Consider the following 21,235-nt stretch of genomic DNA (forward strand, 5'->3'; position numbering starts at 1 on the left):
TGGTCTGACCTGGCTCTCTGAGCCTCGGCAGGAAGCGCAGCGGGGTGGTGCTGTGATGCTTTTTGACTGACGAGATTCCCAGTAAGCAGCTTTTTAACACACATGACACGCCAGTCCAGTGTGGAAACATCCTGATCTGGACATGCAGCCTCTTTGATACGTCCCCATTCCTTAAGGGAAACTCCACCCAGATATTACACAATTAATTTCATTCAGCACCACATAATTTCCAAAATACCCAGAGGGCATTGCGGTACCGTCTGCGTGCCCATTGGACAGACAGTCTGGGGCTTTGTTCTCTCAGATGCGCTTTCTCTCGTTTCCCGGAGGCCTCCGTCCTGCTCCGCTGAGTGCAGTATTCCCACACACGCTGTGTCACATCTCTGCGATTCTCTATTCACTATCGCCGTGTGCAGTATTCCCACACACACTGTGTCACATCTCTGCGATTCTCTATTCACTATTGCCGTGTGCAGTATTCCCACACACACTGTGTCGCATCTCTGCGATTCTCTATTCACTATTGCCGTGTGCAGTATTCCCACACACACTGTGTCGCATCTCTGCGATTCTCTATTCACTATTGCCGTGATTCCTGCACAGTGTCTGTGTGCTGCGTCTCCTTTTCAGCAGACAGAAAGCCTTTGCGGTCATGAAAAGGGGGGGGTTGGGGGGGGTCATGTTAAATGACGGCCAAACACTCATTATGCGTTTAAAAATGACTTCCGCTGCTAACGAAACACCGAAACATGGCAAAAACTGATTAAACGTATAATAATAAACTATGCTGGTGCTGGAGGTGGAAAGTTCAGGTCCAGAAAGTAAAAATCCCGACCAGGATTTTGTTTCAACCAGTCAGTTGAGTATAAAGAGTCACAGTTGGTTAAAAATAATATAGCACTATACTATTATGTATTAACCAATCACAAAGTCTTAGTTACATACCGATCTTATGTTAATTCATTATTAATGAATCACGATGCAAATTTTATCTCAAGCAGTTACTATATTTGTTGCTATATCTTTAAATTCTGTAAAACCTTGTGTACTACTGAAGTCATGAATAACACAAGTGAAATACTGATCCCAGGTTTGTTCATCATCAATGAATCGTGACGCATCTTCAGTCTCAAGTAGTGACTATATTCGTTCATAATCGGTACTTCAGTACAAACTGAGTTATTACAAAGAATTTGTGCCCCGTCAAGTAAAGTGTTACCATGTAATTGTTAGTACGCTGTACTTTGAATCCAGCGATCGGTGGAACCGTTTGTTCTGGGCGTGCCGTGTGGCCCTGTAGGACAGTACACTGTGTTTGGAAGCTTGCTGATTCAAATCCTGTGGTCAGCAGAGTGATTTTGTCCTTGAGCAGGGCACTTAACCCCAATTACTCCAGGGACTGGCTGACCCTACTTCCTCAACTGTATGTTCTTTGGATAAAAACTGCACGACAAAATGTAGTTTTACAGGTCATTTTCATAAAAAAAAAACTAATAGTTAAAAGTGGGACGCCCTGGACGGGGAGCCTGTATATCGCAGGATACGAGGCAGGGGGACGCCCTGGATGGGGAGTCTGTATATCGCAGGACACGAGGCAGGGGGACGCCCTGGACGGGGAGCCTGTCTATCGCAGGACACGAGGCAGGGGGACGCCCTGGACGGGGAGCCTGTCTATCGCAGGACACGAGGCAGGGGGACGCCCTGGACGGGGAGCCTGTCTATCGCAGGACACGAGGCAGGGGGACGCCCTGGACGGGGAGCCTGTATATCGCAGGACACGAGGCATGAGGCAGGGGGACGCCCTGGATGGGGAGCCTGTATATCGCAGGACACGAGGCATGAGGCAGGGGGACGCCCTGGATGGGGAGCTTGTATATCGCAGGACACGAGGCAGGGGGACTCCTTGGACGGGGAGCCTGTCTATCACAGGACACGAGGCAGGGGGGCACCCTGGATGGGGAGCCTGTATATCGCAGGACACGAGGCACGAGGCAGTGGGGCGCCCTGGACGGGGAGCCTGTCTATCGCAGGACACGAGGCAGGGGGACACCCTGGACGGGGAGCCTGTATATCGCAGGACAGATGCACTTTTACATCTACATTTAGTACATTTAGAAGATGCTTTTGTCCGAAGCGATGTAGAAGAAAGACAAATAGCACATTAAAACATAGTTCTGTCAATGGGTCCTCTAGCCATAAGTGTGACTAGGCTGAGCTTCCTTCAAATGCCCAGGTACAGGCGTAAGCAGGAGCTACACAATAACTTCTAGCAAAGCAAGAACCTAATGAGACTATTCAGGGATCAGATGGACACAGACATTCCCTCTCAACCTTCATGAAATGCCTCAAGAGCATCCTGCTGCGTGCTGCTCGTCTACTGGTCCCTCCCTGTTCCCTTGCTGCTCCCTTGTGTTCCCTGAATGGTCTTAGTGTTGCACTTTGTCTTTTGATTGAATTGTCTCATTAGGTTCTTGCCGTGTTTTGTAATGTGTCGTGTAGCTCCTGCTCCCATACTGCTTACACCTGTATTCACTGTACATTCACTGTACATTCACTGTAAGCTCAGCCTAACTGCACTGAAGCCCAGTGGAGTCCTCGGCAGCCCTACGCTTGTAATGTGCCGTTTGCCTAATTTGTACATCACTTTGGGTAAAGCATCTGCTAAATAAACATAAAGGTAAACATGTTGGCAATTTCGAGATACCGATTTGCCTGGCTACATTTTTCCATGACAGCAGGAAGCTGGTGTACTTGTTGGAAACCCACATGAGATGGGGAAACAGCGCACACCAGGAGGGCGTGGGATTTAATCCCCGGCAGTGTGAGCTTACAGTTTTAGCCACAAGCCAGCCTATTATTAATTCAGTAATAGAGAACCATGGATTAATTTCTGAAGTGTAATACATTTATACGGCTGTTACATGTTCGAGGAATCCGAGGTCCTTCCAGATGAGCTGTCTGCGGTGCTGCTATCTGTGTCGCCCGTTTCCCATGTAACATGGCGGTGTCCCCCTCCCCCTCACACATTTTAAATAATGAAATGGGGGTAATTCCTCCAGGGGGTGCTTAATGTGTTTTAGAGTGAGTGTGGTGGGGGGCGGCACCTGCCTCAGGCCCTGTCCTAAATCGGAGTCACTCCGGAAAACAAGAAGAGCCTGCCCACTTTTCATACCTGACAGCAACACTAAGTTATTATTTATATGGTTATACGTAGTTAATGGTCATTACTCATAATCCTCATAGGGGGTGTCCTCCTGTTTGTTCACCACACTAATCACATGTGATTTTTAAATCCTGACCCACCACCACCACTCAAACACACCCCCAGGTGTAATAGCTTCTCGCCTGGTTGGAGTGGTGGAGATTATCTCTCACACACACCTTAATCTCTCCACCTTACCCAAGCTGTCCAGCTGAGGAGCCTTCAAAAAGGCCACTCATAGGTTCTTGGCTCTTGTCACAGTCAAACAAGCCCACTGACACTGCCCACTGACACCACCCACTGACACTGCCCACTGACACCACCCACTGGCACCACCCACTGGCACCGTCCACTGACACTGCCCACTGACACCACCCACTGACACCACCCACTGGCACCACCCACTGGCACTGCCTACTGACACCACCCACTGACACCACCCACTGGCACCGCCCACTGACACTGCCCACTGACACCACCCACTGGCACCACCCACTGACACTGCCCACTGACACCACTCACTGGCACCGCCCACTGACACTGCCCACTGACACCACCCACTGGCACCACCCACTGACACTGCCCACTGACACCACTCACTGGCACCGCCCACTGACACTGCCCTCTGACACCACTCACTGACACTGCCTACTGACACCACCCACTGACACTGCCTACTGACACCACCCACTGACACTGCCCACTGACACTGCCTTCTGACACCACTCACTGGCACTGCTCACTGACACTGCCTACTGACACCACCCACTGACACTGCCCACTGACACCACCCACTGGCACCGCCCACTGACACTGCCCTCTGACACCACCCACTGGCACTGCCCACTTACACCACCCACTGACACTGCCCACTGACACTGCCTACTGACACTGCCTTCTGACACCACCCACTGGCACCGCCCACTGACACTGCCCACTGACACTGCCTTCTGACACCACCCACTGGCACCGCCCACTGACCCCACCCCTCACATCACCCACTGGCACTGCCTATTGTCACCGCCCACTGACTCCGCCCCTGACACCACGCACTGGCACTGCCTACTGACCTCGCTTTCTGACACCTCACTGACACCCACTGGTCCCAACCCCGGCCCCCAAATCCCATTACTCTAATTGCTTCCAGCTGCTCTAGGAGGCTTTGACGGGGGGAAGGGAAGCTCACTGGGAACACCTGCTGGCGGCTGAGTGGGATGCAGGTGGGACATGTGGCAGTGTGTGGGGGGGGCAGAGGAGGGAGGGGGCACGGAAGCTTCCTAGGCAAGTGTTCAGGGGCAGGGTGGGATGGGAGAGCACTGTGAACATACACACACATACAGACACACACACACATACACACACACAGATACATACATACACACACAGACACACACACACACAAACACAGATACATGCATACACACACATACATAACCACACACACACACAGAGATACGGTACATACAGACACACACAGACGCACACATACAGACACACACACATAGACACACACAGACACACACACACACAAACACAGATACATGCATACACACACATACATAACCACACACACACACAGAGATACGGTACATACAGACGCACACATACAGACACACACACATAGACACACACAGACACACACACACACAAACACAGATACATGCATACACACACATACATAACCACACACACACACACAGATACGGTACATAGACACACACAGACGCACACATACAGACACACACAGACACACACACATACATAACCACACACACACACAGAGATACGATACATACAGACACACACAGACGCACACATACAGACACACACACATAGACACACACAGACACACACACACACAAACACAGATACATGCATACACACACATACATAACCACACACACACACAGAGATACGGTACATACAGACACACACAGACACACACACATACATAACCACACACACACACACAGATACGGTACATACAGACACACACAGACACACACATACAGACACACACACATAGACACACACAGACACACACATAGAGGTTCTAACTCACGCTGGACCTTTGAAGTTCCAGATCCAGCATGACTGCACCCCCCCTCGGGGAACAGGCCTCGCTATAAAACGTTATAAACCACTCTGTCTGACGGGCCGACTCCTTTAGGGCCCCTAACAGACTGGGCCCAGGTCCAATATGATTAACCCAAACATTCACTGAGCAATGCAGCCTTTAAATATTCACAGGTCGAAAATAATGCCAAGTATGATAAATCAGCGTGAAAAAACTCTCAGCCCCATAAATAAAACCAGCATTAGATGCACTGCATCACTAAAGGCAATTTGGAAAAAAAAACTGCTGAAATGAAAAGTCTTTTTATATTCCAAAAGATTAGTGCAGGAATGATGTGAATTACACAACGCAGCACAGATGGTTAATAACCTCCCCCCCCCCCCACCACCACCACCACAACCACAGAGACATAGGAGAGCGATCCGCTGACTGGCCAACTGACTCACAGCTGACAGGTTCACATGGGGCGTGTGGCACTCTGGCTCCCCCCGGTGGATGCAGTCACAGGGGCACATAACACTGTCACTCGCACTGAGTCACGCTGATCGCACTGCTAAAAGGAGAATTCTCCTTGGCAGTACAACAGACGGCCCATATCAGTGGCGCTTAGAAAGCTTAGCTACCCTCGCATACTAATTGGAAGTATAAATCTGTTAACGGGAAAGACGGAGCCTTCTGGAAATTTCTTCAGGTAGTAAAATGTTATACCTGTAAGGTATAATGAAGCTCCTACTTATGTTACGTCCCCTGACAAGGCAACACTTTCACTCTCACACACTCTCACTCAGATGCCCCCCGCCGACAGGGGGGGTAGATTAATGGGGGCTGGATGAGTGTGTCAGTCCCAGCCCCCCCCCCCCCCCGCAAACATGCACATTCCACTCCCGCATGTCATTCTTGCGACGTTTTTCTGAGCCCTATTAATAGTGGCAGGGTGGGGTGGGGGGGCCACACCCAGGTCTGGTGGATAAATACGTCTCGCTGGCAGACATCCGCGAGCCCCCAGTGTCTGACAGAGGACTGAGTGGGACGGTTCCTGCCGGAGGGAACTGGAGCGGGATCTGAGGAACGCCGCCGACGGAGACGAGTCGTCCGGGAGAGACGGGTCTAAGCGGGTGGAGTCGGACATGGACCCCCAGGACAAGCCCTGCCTGGACCCAGCGGCGGTGCTGTCCCCGCTGGGCGGGGCTCGGCTCTGCCAGGTGCTTCTAGCGGGTGCCACCGTCACCCTGGTGGCCTATGGGGCAGGTCACAGCAGCCCCTACGGGACTTTCTGCATGGCGGCATGGTGCCTGTGCCTGGGGGCATCGCTGACGGAGTTCCTGCTGGAGGCAACGCGGGCCTGGCGCCGGCTGCCCGTGTCCTGGCCTGAGCTGACCGCGGCAGCGACCATGCTGCTCGCCTTGCTGAGCGGCGCCGCTTCCCTCATCTACCCTCTGGTGTTCCTGCGCTCCGCCTGTCCATACGGTATTTGCGGGGGGCGGGACTATCGCATCGCCGCCACCGCCTGCTCCTGCGCCTGCTGCGCCGCCTTCATCGCTGAGCTCCGCCTCGCCCGCACGCGCCGGGGCCGCCCGCCCGCCTACATGGCCACATGCCCGGGGCTGCTGAAGGTCGCCCAGGCCGCCATCACCGCCGTCATCTTCAGCTTCCTGGCCTGCGACGCCGAGTTTGGCCACTACCCGCCAGCGCTCTACTGCGCCGCGGCCTTGGCCCTCTGCTTGGTTGCCGGCATGGCCGTGGTGGGGCTGGCCGTGTGCGGCAGACATGCGTCTTCATGCCTGGCAGCAGCCTGCGGCCTGATCGGTGCCCTTCTCCACGCCAGCGCCGTCGCCGTCTGGCACGTCTTCTGCCTGCAGACTCGGCGGCCTGGCACTGGGGGGGGGCAGGGCGGCTGTCCACGCGGGAGCTGCCCTTGGGACAGCCGGCTGGCGGTGGCTGCCTTCGCCTACGTCAACCTGCTGCTGTACGCCGCCGACTGCGCCTGCACCCTGAGGGCCTGCTGGGCCTCCCGCCGTTCCCGCGCCACGCCCTCGGATTCTACCGGACACATATCCTTCCTGAAGAACAGCCGGCGGCCACAGTCCACCTGTACCCCCCACAGAGTCTACCTGGTCTCCTAACCCCCTTGCAGACCGTGTCCCCCCCCCCATCTTCCTGGGTGTCACCTCTCTGAACCCCTCCCCAGTCATTTTAGTGCCCTGTCCATGGGCACTTCTACAATCCACCCTCAGGCTGCCATCGCCCCCCCCCCCCAGACTTCCAGATGGTGCCGGGACAGAAGCCCCCACAGCTTCCCTGCACCTCCCCCTCCCCCCAAAGACCCGCCCTTGATCCCCGGGACGGATCCAGCTGCCTCAGCGAGAGCCGCCGGTGCTGACTGGGGCCGGCCCGCCGGATCAGCAGATTAGCCGCGCGCTCAGCCCCGGCTCCCGGACGGACTTGTCAGCCAAATGTGCTTCTCATCTCTCAGCCCAAGGCCCGTAATCCCGGCTCAGTGGGTCTTAGGCCACGTCTGCTGCACTGGCTAGTCGCGGGGTCCGCGCAGACGCCGGGGTTTCCATGGCAACGCCGCCCCCGTTTGCGTCGCATTCGTTGTCATTTCTATGTTTATTTATTTATTTATGTATTTTTTCATTTTTATTTCCGGTCAAACACACGCGCCGCGGGTCAGCTCTCTTTGCAGAGAAGCTTGTAGAAGGGGAGTCCGCTGAGCCCATTTGCCTGTCAGTACGTATGAGACCGGACTGACATCGCCATCGGACCCGACGCTCGGACTGCTCTAATGACCTGCAAACACCGGCAAGTTAAAAGTCCTTCTGAGGACAATTCAGCCCAGGCGCTGTTTCCTATGTGGACTTTTAAGTGGTAAATCTTCACCTGTTTCTTCATGATCTTAAGGCTGTCTAAAAGGAGGCTTTTCCAAAGCTGTTATTTAATGTTCTATCGTGTTTATTTCAAGGGACCAGGTATTAAACTCCCCCCCCCCCCCCCCCCCCCCGGCCGAGGAGCCATATAGAGAAGGGCTTACAGTTTGATGTTACACATATATATATATATATATTTTATATGTGTGTTTGTGTGTGTGCATGTAAGGTGAGATTTCAGAACCTTGACCCCAGACCATCATGGTAGCATGTGATGATTATGACAAACAGGTACACATGTCCTGTTTTGAAGCGCTATAAAAACATGAGAACCCATGTCTCGAAGGCCACCGTGGTACCTGTCTGTGCCTCAGCTCGCTTGTCTCTCTCTGTTCCGCCCTGCAGCGGAGGGTCCCTGATTCACACGTCAGAAGGCTGTCATCTTGCATGTCTTTAATACGCCCCCTGGATCACTCCCAGCTTTGATCGGGCCACGAATAGCCCTTCCCGGCTGAGCACATCGCCGCAGGAGATCAGCTGTCTCCATCTTTAGGTGGACAGTCTGTGGAACCTGAAACACGCTGAAATGTCAGCCTGCAGTCCTGCGCGGGGTGAACTGCCTGGACACGGCGACCGCTGACCTGGTGGCTCTTCTCATTTGTACTGCGTGGGCACTGCTGAGAGCCTCGGAGTAAAAATACAGAACAGGTTTGGAGATCGTTTAGGATACACTCAAGGCACCTGTTTCAAATAAAAGATGAGCGTGCATTGAGGAGATCAGTGCTATCTCATACCTTGCGATGCTGGTGTGAACCTGATCTGTTTGCATTCACATTTATTTCTTTAGCAGACTCTCTCGTACAGGGGGATGTAGGAGCGAGATAGGCAGAGCTTCCAGAGTGACCAGTAACAAGTGCGAGTTAGCATTGGAACGGGAGCTTCACGACACTTTACGGGACATCGTAAGACCTCAAAAGAACAGCGATTCAAATGAAAACATCATGAGAACTTGGTTGCTAGTAAACTAGTGGAAAGGAGAATCTCAGGGAGGAGGTTATGTCGAAAGGGGAACATTGGACGCGAGCCGTTCACCTCCTGAATTTCAAACTGTTCTCAGCCCCCTATCCCCCGCACCCCCCAACAACACCCTGATAGATATTGCAAGAAGAGCCAGATAATGTGGCCACAGAGACAGATGCATGGTCTCAGAATGAGGCTCCACTCCCTCCCACCCAGAGGAATGGTGTGGTGGTGCTGGGGTGTGGGGGGTTGACAATCGACGGCTACGCTTCGATTCCCCCCCCACCCCACCCCCATCGCAGACCCTCTCGCTATGCCGGCATCTGAATAAGTCCCTGGGGATTTTCGACAGCCAATAAGTGTCGTCATGCATCACCTGTCAGAAAGAGAGAGAGGTGGGCTGAACCCCAGCCGTTTCCATTAACATGCCCGGGGAAAAAAATACGGGGGGAGGGACAGAGAATCATAGAAGAGCAATCCCCACGCAGAGATAGCCCCTCCCGTATGCCCCCTAAGGGACCCTAAACCGCAACCACTCGCAGGCCTGGGGATGCCGAAAAGGGGGGGGGGGGCTCTGCCTGGCGACACATGCGGGGGCACCGCAGATCTGCAGGGGGGCCCGAACACCCAGCTGCTGTCCTGGAATGTCTACAAGTGTTGGGAGGGGATGAACTGGGGAAACTGGGCAGGCACCAGCATGCCAGTGCCCCCCCGCCTGGCGGTCACAGCTGACAGGACGGCAGGGCCCTGCCCAGGCTGCAGCTTCACATTTATATTTAGCTGCTTGTTGAGGCAAAGAAATGTGTCTGCTTGCATTCTTTTCTGGGAATGCCCTCTTGCTTCACTGAGGGGGGGGGGGGGCATCTCCCTTAAACAGGCAACCCACCCAGTTAGGTATGTACTACACTATGAATTTGAGTGTTTGAATCCTGAGTGAATTTGAGGCTCCTCATCCGTAAATTTTGCCTCCTTGTGGAGGGGGGGGGGGAGCCCTCAGTAGGTTCTGTCGACTGGAGGGAGGGTGCAGATTTCAAGGGGGCTTCAAGGTCATAATTTTCATAACTGACTGCGTGTCTGATTGGTAGCAAACTAATTTCATGGGGGTTCAAACACATTATTTTACTAAGTTATTTAACTGAACCAGAGGTACTCAGAACTGGTGGACACTAGCAGGGGGGGGGCCCTTGGTCCTCGGCTACATGTCGCTGATAGAATTCGGACCTCGGGGGAAAAATAATCGAGTACCTCTGATATAAACCCAGTTGCCAAAACAATTATGACGCACAATTACATTATCAGAGAAGCCAGCTCACACACCTCCACCACGCAGATACTTAACATATTACAGGCTGTGCTTTTGGAAAACAGAAATGTGTTCCCGTCGTGGAGAAGAAGAAAAAAAATCTTTCCGAAATATCTGTCATTGTAAAATCTGATAAAGTAACTGATGAAAGTGTCCTACCGGACCCCAGAGACATTTGCTTGTCACTTTGAATACAAGTAATACAACAAAAGCAACGACAGCAACTAAGAAAAGCCCTGTGGCAAGTAGGAAGAGACGCTGCCGGTTATATATTTGCGATTCCTGATCTGTGACTGCTCTAAAGATCCCCCACTTGACTGCAGAAAGCCATTTTAGGGAAGCATGACACACCAGGAATGAAGATCACTCAAGTCCCTTGGCCTTCTGGGGTTTTTTTTTGGGGGGTGGGGGGGGGGGCGGGGGCTCTCACGTTTGACATTAGCTGATGAACAGCATCCATACCGCCAGTGTCGAGTGAAGCGGCATGCAAAGGCCGGGGCATTATAGGAGGAATGTGCAGCAATTTCGGGTTGAAGAAAACCCCACCCCAAATTCAGCAGTTGAAGCACTTTGTTTCTCGCAGGCCATAGGAAGCCGGCGGGTTTTAGTCCGGTGGAGACCAGGAGGAACGAAGTTTCCCTGGAGGTTTAAAATAAACATCAGATCATCGCCTGAATCCCGCATCTCGGGCACCTGGCGCCTGACAGCCCGCCTGCGCCACTGACGACCCGATAGCGACACATGTTGGCAGGAGTGATTACACTGCGATTAGGGCAGAGATGGGGAGCGAACGGTGCGCGCCACCGCGCTACGGGCCGCTTGCATGCAGGCAACCGGCAAATCTGTTCCCAGCGCGAACTTATGGCTTTCCCTCCGCATTGTGTTAAGCTACGAAATTTACGTACGGCTCATCTGGAAGTCACGTCAGATGATACGTTTAATATAATATGCTTGTATCAAACAGAACCGTTCTATATGCACGTTCGTGTCACTCATCCGGCTTTGATGTAATTGTTTTAGCATTTTAAATGGCAAAAACAACATTTTTGGAAAATCATCCAAATTGCCTCAATGCGCCTGCCTCCGGGAGTGTACGGACCTATTTAATCACACCAGCTTCCGTGCTTTGAACTTGACCCATATTTTTGTCTAAGAATCCCTGTTACTGCTCCCGTGAACATGATGCAACGAAGCCCTTAAGCTTATGTATATATTTATCGTCCAACCATTGGCTACAGGAGCAGCCTAGCTCGCTAGCGATTGGCCAGTGAGCCTGCCAATTAAAATTTCGACCCGAAACACGTGGGCGGGGAAAGAGGAGGAGGCCACGTTGACACGTTTGTTGTTTCAGTAACAAAAAAAGCCGGTTGAGTTTTTATTAGCGGTCTGAGGACGTGGCCGGTTTTACGCCTAACGTTTTATTTAGGCGTTGGTGTTGATCTTTTGTTGCAAAGGTAAGAATCAGCATGGAGCTGTACACTAAAATACACACGTTTCACGCGCTTCTCAGCAACTGTATAGACGATTAGACCTTTTATTTAAGTACTAATGCTTAAGGCAAGCGATTAACCATCAGAGAGAAGGCCGCCAGGCGAGTTTCTAACGCGCTGCGAGCATCCACGGCTGCCGGTCGGTGCTGCAGGTTAAGTCTGAGATCGTGATATCAATAGGATGATGCAATCATAACATCACCCGGACAGCCTGAAGTAAAGTCCATTTTATTGGGACATATCAAGCTAATAAATGAATAGCTGCCAGTGGGCATACACTGTCCACGATACGACCTTAACGAGTAATAATAAAAACATATCTGCATGAAAATTCACCACGATGGTGCAGGAACAGCCGTGCCTTTGTAAATAGCTGTTAATGATGGTGAAACGTGGCGCGTTTTTTTCCGTGGTCATGTATTTGTAATGTGTAATATTTTACTATAATTTTTATTTGTATTATTTTTTTCCAGAGACCGCAATGAGTGTGGGGTTTATCGGAGCGGGCCAGCTCGCCCACGCCTTAGTCAAAGGCTTTACCGCAGCCGGTAGGACCCCCCTTGCCCACCCCCATTGAAAAAGCGATTTGAAGGAGTCTCTGGCCACGTTAATGTGTTTTTTAGGGTTCACTGGCCGTTTTACCATTCCCCTATTCAGCTTATTTTGGCCGTAATCCAGCTGCCACAGAGGAATGCTTCTTTGACCAGAGATTCAGCTTGTTCGTGCGTTTACAGTATAGCCTGATTTCTTTTATGTTGGGTGGGCAGTTTTGTTTTGTTGTTTTTTTCTTTTTCTTTTTCGCTGACTGCCACACTTTTGTCTCCCTCCCCACTTGAGGTGTAATTGCGACGCATAAGATCATGGCCAGTTCGCCGGACACTGAGCTCCCCACGGTGTCCGGCCTCAGGGTGCGTGCCGCCTGCCTCTCACATGGGTGCTTCCGTCCCCCCCGAATGCCGTTAAGCGTTTTTACAAATATTTCTTTCCTGCTGCATGCAGAAAATGGGGGTGAACTTCACCACCAGCAACAAGGAGACGGCCAACCGGAGTGACGTGCTCTTCCTGGCCGTCAAGCCGCACATCATCCCCTTTGTGCTGGACGAGATCGGGCCTGACATCCAGGACCGGCATCTCATTGTGTCCTGTGCGGCCGGTGTCACAATCAGCTCCATCGAGAAGGTCGGTGGCGGGTTTGAGTGGGTCCTGAGGAGCAGGGGGGCAGGTGGGGCAGGTGTGGCGGGAGGTGAAGAAGCGGGTCTCCTGTTGCCAGGGGTCCTTGCAGGCCGTTTTCTTGGAGGACAGGGTGCTTGCGCAGGGTCTTAGGTGAATTTGGACCTGGGTCATGTGTGTGGTTTCCTGTCTGGTAAAGACTGGGTTTGGTACCCCGGGAGATAACAAGTTCTTTATAATATATGAGCAATTCTACAGCAGAGGCAATTGCGTTACCAAAATGTCATGCATTTGGTGAAGGGTGCAGGCCAACAGAGAACTGATGGCATTTTAAACAAAGCAAGTCCGTTCTTTTCAAATTGTACCCAGATTTTGTTGTAATACCGTTACCGTAGAACTAGGCATATATATGATTATGAGTCATTCTGTATCAAATCACTCAGTTCGAGAAAATTATCCCCGGTCACCCTCTGAGATTCCCATCAAAAAAATCACAGGAGCTCCTATGCCAAACTTCAGGAGAAATCATAAACATTAAGTCTGTATCTCTAATAGTATTGAAACTACAGCCTTTTGAAATTTTAATTGATTTTATGCATTCTGCCAACTCAGCTTCAGTCCAGCTTCCAGCTCACGGCGCTCCTCTGATACGGAATGTCCGGCTTATAACAATATCTTGGTCCACTGGATGAGAAGCAGCAATATTTATTACTCTAATAGGAGTCTTACAATAATGTTTTGAAATGTACTTGATTTTCATATTTCCTCAAAATTGCCTATTGTAATGTCCGCATTAGAATCGTTTCCATATTTTTATCATGGATACTTGTATATCCCAAGATGGTCTGACCAAAATTTACTGTTGCTGAGCTTCTTTCTAGAGTTATATATTTTTTTTAAGAATGAGCTTTCATGCTCTTGTTACTGTACAAATTAAACCAAAACACACACATTATGCAGTTCACAATCTGAAAATTGCCACTAGACCTATTTCATTAAGAGGAACATACAAACGCTTCATAAAATGTCAAAACATGTCAAGTATTATCACCAGTAATGAATAAATAATCACAGCAAGACGTTTCTCTTTTCAGGACATAAACAATCACTGTAAATAGTATTCAGACTTGCAGGGACAGTAACCAGTGCCTTTGTAGTGACAAGTCAGCATTTCGCCAGGTAGCTTTTAATATTACAGTGTTGCTTATTTTTGGTAATATCTTAATTCTGTAGTTTATCGTTTTAAAGAACTTTGGACATCAGTATCACAAATAACACGATTCATTATATTGCAAAAACATTATTAATTGGACGTGAAAATGCTCAAGACTTATTAATTTTGCTCATATTTTGGGACGAGAGTGTGAATTTTGTTCAGGTCGTTGTAGCTGTGGGCACTTTGGGCACCCAGTACACTGGTGGCACACATGACATGTGATGGTTCCCAGCATTCGTCGTTTAGAGAGCTTGCTGTTAGATCTTTGCATGACGGAAACACAAACATCAGCATGTTCGGCCGAGCGGACTGTGATATGTGTTGGATGCTCCTCAGTGGTGAGCGGACGGTGGATGGTGACCTGGGACGCATGGCATTTCCTGGTACCCCTGTGCGGTCGGGTGCGCCCTTACACGATGAGATGACAGAATCTAGAATCTGATTATTTACAATGCCGTAAATGTGACCACTGTTGCCCCCCCATATCGCTCTGCAGAAGCTTGTCCAGTACCGGCCGGCTCCCCGCGTGATGCGCTGCATGACCAACACGCCGGTGGTGGTGCGGGAGGGGGCCACGGTGTACGCGGTGGGCACGCACGCCGAGGCGGAGGACGGCAGACTGCTGGAGCAGCTCATGGCCAGTGTGGGCTTCTGCACGGAGGTGGAGGAGGACCTCATCGACGCCGTCACCGGCCTGAGCGGCAGCGGCCCTGCCTACGTGAGTGGAGTCCACTGCACGCTGGCGTACCATCCTGTCGGGGCGTCTCGATCCGCCCGCCTCCACCTCCCCTACCCCCTCGTCTTTAACCCATTTTTTGGCACATTTACCTCAAAAAGCATCGCTCAGTTTTGTCCTGATTGTTCAATGTGTGTCTCAGTGGGTTAGATCACTCACCAGAAGGTCGCTGGTTCAAATCCTGTGGTCGGCACCAGGTCATCTAAATAAATTCCAATGTAATATAAATGTCATATGGACCTGGATTAGTGGCCTGTTGTATTTTGGTGTTTCACTTAATGGTAAAACCTCAGTTCCCCTTCTCGCTAAAGAGGGTCGTGACCCCACATCATATGCCCTGCCTCTCAGTCACTGTCAATACATATATATCTGTTTATATCAGGGGCTTTGTTTTTGAAGGAATTTGTATTAAGAGTGACCTGGGTCTAGTTGGTTGTTTCTGGGGCACCACTGAAAAAATCATGTCTGGGCACCCTGCTCCCCCCCCCCCCCCAGTGTAGTGACAGATTGTGGTCAACAGGGGGCCTCATGAAGTGTGGCAAATGCCACCGAGAGTGACCACTTTTGTCTTTCCCTTAATGCCGTTGTGGCGGTCGGCTGCGTGCCGGGTTATATATGGCGGGGGCAGGCGCCCCCAGGTCCCATATGCAGGCTGAGGGCGCGGCGCTGGCCGGGTTTAATTACCCGCCGAGGCTCAGGGATTGGGGCAGAGACTCCCCCGTGTCAGGTTATGGCCTCCCTGCCCTGCCCCAGTTAGCCGTTCGGCTATTTGGTTACCCCCCCCCACCCCAGTTTGACCTGCATACCTCTCACACGCGTTGTGGCCTTTTCCTCGGCCGGCCGGCTGGCGTCCGGGGTGTGTGTCCCCTCTCAGGGACGTCACTGACTCCTCTCCCCGGCCTTGAACCTGCAAACTTTCCGTCGGAAGTCTGCCTCCTTGTCCGCTTCGCCCTCCCCGGCAGCACTTCCTGTCTGCATCACACTGATTTCCTGGGTCGCTCCGGAAAAGCAGCTGCTGTTGATCTTAGGGAGCTCGCCGCTGTTCCCCGATGGTCTGTTGATACTGATTTCTGTCGTCCTGCGCCACCCCCTCTGCCCCCCGCCCCCTCCACCAGGCGTTTACGGCCTTGGATGCCCTCGCGGACGGTGGGGTGAAGATGGGGCTGCCCAGAAGGTTAGCCATCCGGCTGGGAGCTCAAGCCTTACTGGTGAGCCGCCGTCTCCTCTTGTTGTTACTGGAAGTCCCGTTTGATTGCTGATACCAGTACAGCCAGTCCCCTGAGGAGCAGGTCAGTGTGAAGTCCCTCTGATTCATTCTGTCACACCAGGGCGCGGCCAAGATGCTGCTGGACTCGGAGCAACATCCCGGCCAACTGAAGGATAATGTCTGCTCACCAGGGGGCGCCACCATTCACGCCCTGCACTTCCTGGAGAGCGGGGGATTCCGCAGCCTGCTCATCAACGCTGTGGAGGCCTCTTGCATTCGAACTAGGTGTGCCGCCGTACCCCCCCCCCCCTCGTCCCCAGCTCCATTCAGCACCCTCAGCCACTCCTTTCTGGGGGAGCCTATCACAGTCGGTGTTCAGTAGGCTTGGTCTCGGTTTGGCTAAATTTGTCTGAAAAGGTCAGTGCTTATTTCAAGGACAAGGCCGGAAGTTGGTCATGTTTGTTTTAAGTCTCTTTGACAGCTGTGGTTATTCCTCAGAGCTTCCTCTGTCCGCTCAGGCGTTCAAATTAAAGCGGTTAATAGCATGATCGACCGTCAGATCCGCCGCAGCTGTTACTCTGTCATGTCACTGTTTGGCCAGAAGGGGGCAGTCACGAGTAGCGGACGTTCAACTCGTGAGGCACTAGTGGAGTGGAGATGTCTAAGTCTTCGAGGGCCATCACCAAGTTACCTAGCTGATTGTGTTTGTTCTCCAGAATGACTTGTATAAATGTACGGTTTTACGCTTCTGACCCCGACGTACAACTACTGCATATTTTGCCGAATAAATTAAAAGTTAAAGAGCTTTCCTGCGGGCTGCAGCATCAGCGTGTCTCCAGGGAGCCGAGGCTGAACTGTTCCTGCTCTATTTCCTGCGTCGCCGCTCCTGCCGTAAATCCCAGGTCTATTAATGGGCAGACAGTTGCTTCAGACGCCCGCTTACATTTCGCTGCCCGGCTGACAGCACGCAGAGTCAGTTTATACGGCCACACGTTTTCACCGGAGCCATTTCAGGTTAAGTACTTTGCTCTAGGGTACAACAGCCGAGCCCCATCTGGGAGCGAACCAGTGACCTCCAACCTGGCACAGTTAACAAACCGTGCACTGAGGCTGGCCGTGATGTGCTCTGACCTCCGGTTCTTCGCCTGCCCTTCCTCATGCTCCTCCTCACCCTCCCAGGGAGCTGCAGTCCCTGGCCGACCAGGAGAGCATCTCTCCGGCTGCCATCAAGAAGACGACGCTGGACAAGGTTCTGCAGCAGCCGGGTGTGGCGGCAGCAGGGGGGCCCAAGGCGGCCGTCAGCCTCTTCAACAAGAGCAACCCGGGCAGGAAGAGAAACTGAGGCCCCGCCCCTGAGTGGGCGTGGCCTGGGCCACACCGTGGCCAGGATCCTGGGCATATAGGTACAGTCAGACAAACACGCATACATGCACTAACAAAGCCTTCTGGCCCGCTAAGGAGTGAGGGGGGGGTATGACCTCCATCTGAACTCTGCAGGCTGAGGGTATTTAGCTCTGGATAAGTCAGTTTTTACATTTACATTCAGGCCTGGTCATGCGCCCCCCCCCCCCATCTTTGTAATCTGCAGTATTATGTTCCGCGCCCTGCAGCCGGTTTTCGTCGGCACTGTACCATTTCAGCCTCGTCCATGGGGTCTGTAGTGACCCAGTTCGCCGGCGGCACATCAGCCACTTCAAAGCCAAACTCCAGGAAGGGTTTTGACGGCCCGTGAGCCTCTCCTTCCTTTCCCACCCCCGGGAGATTTCTAGCACATTCCATGGCAAACTTCTTCTCTCCACCTGGCGCTCGACCCCTTCCTCACGTCCCTTTCAACTCCCTCATCCCCGTCCGGTGCCCTGGCCTTTTCCGCACGCCGTGTGTGGTGTCGAGAGGCCGTCTTAAATGCGAACACGTGCTCCAGTCGAGGGCTGTCGTTCATTCCGTTCTGTCGTCTATTGTCCTCCTTGGGTATTAAGCCTAAAGCAGATTCTAAGCCGTCTATCTTACCCTGTTGCATTAGCAGTGCGTTTTCATCTCCCGAAACGCCTGGCTTTGTGCCCCATCGCAATGCCAGACGTCGCGTCTTTTGTTTGAGAGACGCCTTAACAGGTTTCGCAGGTTAGGAACGGGAACGCCTTCTCAGTCGGCCTGCTCTCCCAGGTTACAGCCCTCACTCGCTGTCAAAGGTTAAGAAAAATATGTATTTGAACGCCCTGTAATTCGTTTCTTGGACAGGATAATGTAGAAATATCAGTCCAAGTGTAGTTACACTAATTTGTACTGAGATGTCGGAACCTGTCTTTTTCTTATTGAATTTATAAATTGATTTTTGCAAACAATGTGTTTCATACAGTATTAAAGGTGCTTCTCGTCCAGTGTCGTCAGTTTCGTTTTACTGCCTGCAGGGGGCGTGATGGGGAAAGTTGAGTAATCTGCCTGAGGGTTCGCGTGCGGTTTTGTGTTACGCAGTGGACGCGGTTTAAATCCTTTCCCTCGCTTCCTTCCTTCCTTCCTTCCTCGGGTGCGGACACCGTGCCCGAAGGGCTTGAACGTGAACCAAAATATTCCCGCTGTTTCTTTAAGACTCAGCAGCACCATACAGTACTTTTAAAACTGGTGTCAAAAATCTGTCTGGGTATGTAAACGTTCCCGGCGCTGGGGGGGTGGAAATGCCACAGGTGGCCCAGCTGGCTGTGGGACTGACACTAGCGGTCAGGATCCCTCACCTCGCTGGACTGGACTTACTATGGCACTATGATTGCTGTCATTCCGCTTTGGGGAGAGCTGATGCAGGGCACCTAAGGGGCTTTTCCCCCTTGTTATAGCTAAAAGGGGTGGGGCTGAGGCTTTGGGGGGCGGGCTTTCTGCACCAGCAGCCTGTCACACACCTGAAAGCTGTTTTAGTGCTTTTGATGGGCAGAGGGGAGGTTCTAAGCGACTTTCACCCTGGACCTGATGACCGTGTCACTGTGAGTGAGGCCTCAGCCCTGGAACGTCTTAAAAAGAACAATAAAATCAGCCAGATGGTGCTCTTTATTTCAACCAGTTACTTTAGACATTTGGTTTGTTACAAAATACTGGCCCCATTCAGAACAGTTCTATTTATATAACACCGTTTCCGGGCGGTGTGTAGCTTGCAGGGGGTACGGATCCGTGCCCCGTCCGGAAGGTTGTGGGTTTGAATCCTGTGGCCGGCAGGGTAATTGTATCACTGTTAGGCCCTTGAGCAGGGCCCTTAACCCCCGCTGCTCCAGGGGCCCTGGACGCTGGCCGGCCCTGCACTCAGACCTTAAGCTTTCCCCATCTCTATGCTGCACACGTCAGACAGACAGTCATATCCGGAAATCGTGGACAGACACAGCAGGAATGGATGCAGTACAGGTGCCTCGAGACAAGGCAGAAGCTTTTCAAGGGAAACCCCCCACATCACAGGTGCCAAGGGGGAGTGATATGTTAAAATTCCCTCCCAAGTTCCTCTCACCATTGTTTTGAAACCCAGGTTGATAGCACAAAGGGGAATTCCACTCAGCCGCACTCCGGCGTTGTTCCTCACATTTACTATTGTCAAAGTGCAATAAAAAAGTCATAAAAGGAGCATTTTCATTGCCTTGGCGCATGTTTCACAGCAGATAGTTTCACGCAATCAGCAGAGAGATTTTGCTTTAATGTTTTTAAGGAACAGGCAGCCAAGAGAAAATGGGTTAGTCGTCGTCTTAATGTAAATGTTAGGGCCACCACTGAAGTCAACGGAGGTGAAATGGTTTTATAATGTTATTTTAGTGATTAAAGGGTCGCAGCCCCACATAAGCAGGCCACGGCGTCTCATCCCTGGCCGTCTCGCTCTACGGGGCCCCCAGCCAGCCGACGGTGAGGTCAACCCACATCGACCGAGAACCGGAGCCAAGTACATGGCGGACACTGAAGACGTCTGATTTCAGAACCAGGATTTTGCTTAAGAGTAAAGTGCCGGCTCTGGCGCCGAAACTGCAAAATGTCTCCTGGTGACCTCATGGGGTGGAGCTGTCTGGGAAACGGAGGCAGCCTCAGGTCTCTGTGGAGGAAAGGAACAGGCGCTGGGCAGGAGTGACACAGCCGCAAGGACGTCTGCGTCAACCGCCGCCACGCTGTCCTGTAAAGAGCCTTTATAATTTCTCTGTTTAAACCCCCTCTCACAAACTGCTCGTGAACATTGTAGTATTTCAAACCATCCATAATTGACACCACACTAAGATCAGGTAATTAAGAGCTTGTTTGGGACAGATAATATCCTCTAATATTCAATAACGCTTGATGGGATTTCGGTGAGATATGACCTGAACGGCAGTGGCTGGATGAGTGGGTGGTAGCGCTCTGCTGATGAGCGAAGGGGTCAAGAGTCGACCAAAGGAAACTCTCCTCATAAAAAGAGGCCAACCGCTTTATATCTGGGAGAGTAATGGAGCTGTTGTTTTCTATAGAGGTGACATGCCGCGTGCCTCTGACACGGGTGGCTTCCAGCGATCCCCAGGAAAATGGCTGCTTGCTTATCTGCCAAACCGCGGGCCTGACTGCGGGATCTCGCCGGCTTCCACCGATGAGCGAGGGATGTGCCTTTGAAGAGCATTCCCCAGCTGTTTGCTGTCGCTGTAGATATGCCAAAAATGCCTGCTGTTATTTAAAAAAACGAGTCGACTATTACGAGTACCAAAGACCTAATAAAGGAAGGCTGGTGCGTCGATCTTTTCCGCGTCGGAGGGCAGGTTGGGTGTCTGAGGCATAGTTCGTTTCAGCATCTATGATTCTTACAGAAGATATAGCTTCTCCATGTGGAATCAGGATGACGGGAAGTCTTGCTTGGGGAATTTACGGAATATTTAAATGACTTCCCACCAGCTCTTCACAAAAGTACCAAACAGGACATCAATGGATCCCCGAAAGCTGCCAAATCCCTCATCAAAATATCCACGG

The 21,235-nt window shown here is 51.9% G+C and overlaps 2 protein-coding genes across 2 annotated transcripts; both read left to right on the forward strand.

The window, feature by feature from the left end:
• Positions 1-6,286: 6,286 nt before the first annotated feature.
• LOC111846632 (myeloid-associated differentiation marker-like protein 2) lies at positions 6,287-8,964 on the forward strand. The gene has a single exon (XM_023817034.2). It carries the CDS (start codon positions 6,407-6,409, stop codon positions 7,400-7,402), a length of 996 nt encoding a protein of 331 aa, XP_023672802.2. The 5' UTR covers positions 6,287-6,406; the 3' UTR covers positions 7,403-8,964.
• A 2,810-nt stretch (positions 8,965-11,774) lies between these two features.
• Positions 11,775-18,663, forward strand: pycr1b (pyrroline-5-carboxylate reductase 1b). The gene is made up of 8 exons (XM_023816923.2): positions 11,775-11,923; positions 12,433-12,507; positions 12,797-12,867; positions 12,959-13,138; positions 14,842-15,063; positions 16,197-16,289; positions 16,410-16,573; positions 17,468-18,663. The coding sequence occupies exons 2-8, from the start codon at positions 12,441-12,443 to the stop codon at positions 17,628-17,630; spliced, it is 960 nt and encodes a 319-aa protein (XP_023672691.2). The 5' UTR covers positions 11,775-11,923; positions 12,433-12,440; the 3' UTR covers positions 17,631-18,663.
• The last annotated feature ends 2,572 nt before the right edge of the window (positions 18,664-21,235 follow it).

Source organism: Paramormyrops kingsleyae, chromosome 5 (genome assembly GCF_048594095.1).
Source record: "Paramormyrops kingsleyae isolate MSU_618 chromosome 5, PKINGS_0.4, whole genome shotgun sequence".
In the NCBI taxonomy this organism is placed as follows: Eukaryota; Metazoa; Chordata; class Actinopteri; order Osteoglossiformes; family Mormyridae; genus Paramormyrops; species Paramormyrops kingsleyae.